Source organism: Indicator indicator, chromosome 1 (genome assembly GCF_027791375.1).
Source record: "Indicator indicator isolate 239-I01 chromosome 1, UM_Iind_1.1, whole genome shotgun sequence".
Classification (NCBI taxonomy): domain Eukaryota; kingdom Metazoa; phylum Chordata; class Aves; order Piciformes; family Indicatoridae; genus Indicator; species Indicator indicator.
The window spans coordinates 19,561,693-19,562,923 of NC_072010.1; the positions used below are offsets into that span (position 1 = coordinate 19,561,693).

General features: G+C 37.4%; 1 protein-coding gene across 1 annotated transcript; it reads left to right on the plus strand.

The window, feature by feature from the left end:
* The first annotated feature begins 446 nt into the window (after positions 1 to 446).
* IL17D (interleukin 17D) lies at positions 447 to 791 on the plus strand. The gene has a single exon (XM_054388854.1). It carries the CDS (start codon positions 447 to 449, stop codon positions 789 to 791), a length of 345 nt encoding a protein of 114 aa, XP_054244829.1.
* Positions 792 to 1,231: the final 440 nt, after the last annotated feature.

The following is a 1,231-nucleotide window of genomic DNA, read 5'->3' on the forward strand; positions in this document are numbered from 1 at the left end:
AAACTCTTGCAGAAGTAATAGTACAATTTAATTCTATTTAAACTATAAAATTTTAAAACATCATATCATAGCTTCAACAACAATAATCTTAACAGGGATTTGTAACAATTCTTGGAGAAGTCAAGGCAGATCAAAAGTTTGGAAATGCCCAAGTGGCCCTTTTAATGTTCTTTTTACCCATTCAGTCCAAAATGCAAAACTTACTCTGCTTAAACCCCTACCCTCACATTCTAGAACGGCAGTCACCTTGTACCTCAGTGTGCAACGTAGGACGTGATCAGTCCTGTAAGTTCACATTTTTTTCTTTACACTTCACAAATAAGAAGCCAGACAGCAGAAACTAAGCTATTTTTCCTGGCAAAGAAAACAAAAATATTATATAAATGCTTATAGTCAAATCACATTATAGTAATGTTTTCCAGCTGGATATATTTTTGGAGATACTAATGAACCTTTATTATTTGCTTCCCTATAGAATTTCCTATGATCCCACGAGATACCCTAAATACATTCCTGAGGCATACTGTCTGTGCAAAGGCTGTCTCATGGGGATCTTTGGCGAGGAGAATTTTCACTTCCGCAGCACCCCTGTGTACATGCCAACAGTCATCCTCCGCCGCACGTCGGCGTGCGCTGGGGGCCGCTACGTCTACACGGAAGATTACGTCACTATCCCAGTGGGCTGCACTTGTGTACCTGAGCAAGAAAAAGAGGCTGAAAGTGTAAATTCCAGCATAGATAAGCAAGAAATGAAGTTGCTGGTAAGCCAGAACAAGCCGTCGTCAGAGTGAAGAAAATATAAAGAGCTGTGTTACAGGATTGGCTTTGGATCGTCATTTTACCACCTCAGGAAGCTGTGTTACAGCAGCAAACACATTGACTTATTTTTTCTACTTAAGAGTTACTTCATTTCTAAGATGAAAAGTTTTGTCCAGTCATTCAGATCATTAGAGATGACAGTTCACATTAAGAACTTTAGTTCATCTAAGTATTTGTTTCAAATTACAAAGTAGCTGCTTATTTTCTTTTTTTTCTTTTTTTTTTTCTTTTTTTTTTTAGAGCAGAACATTTTATCCTTGCTTATTCATGGTAAGTTTTAGAAGATGATGTAACTGTAACACACACTAGCTACTACCATAGCAGACTACCAGCTGTAGATGGTATTCCTATACTCTACTTTTAAATACTCATATAAAAGTCACATAGCTGCCATACATGTGCCAAATCAGCA

What these genes read in the sequence shown, in the direction of transcription:
- IL17D (XM_054388854.1), top strand. Translation starts at nt 447, where the DNA reads ATGAACCTTTATTATTTGCTTCCCTATAGAATTTCCTATGATCCCACG.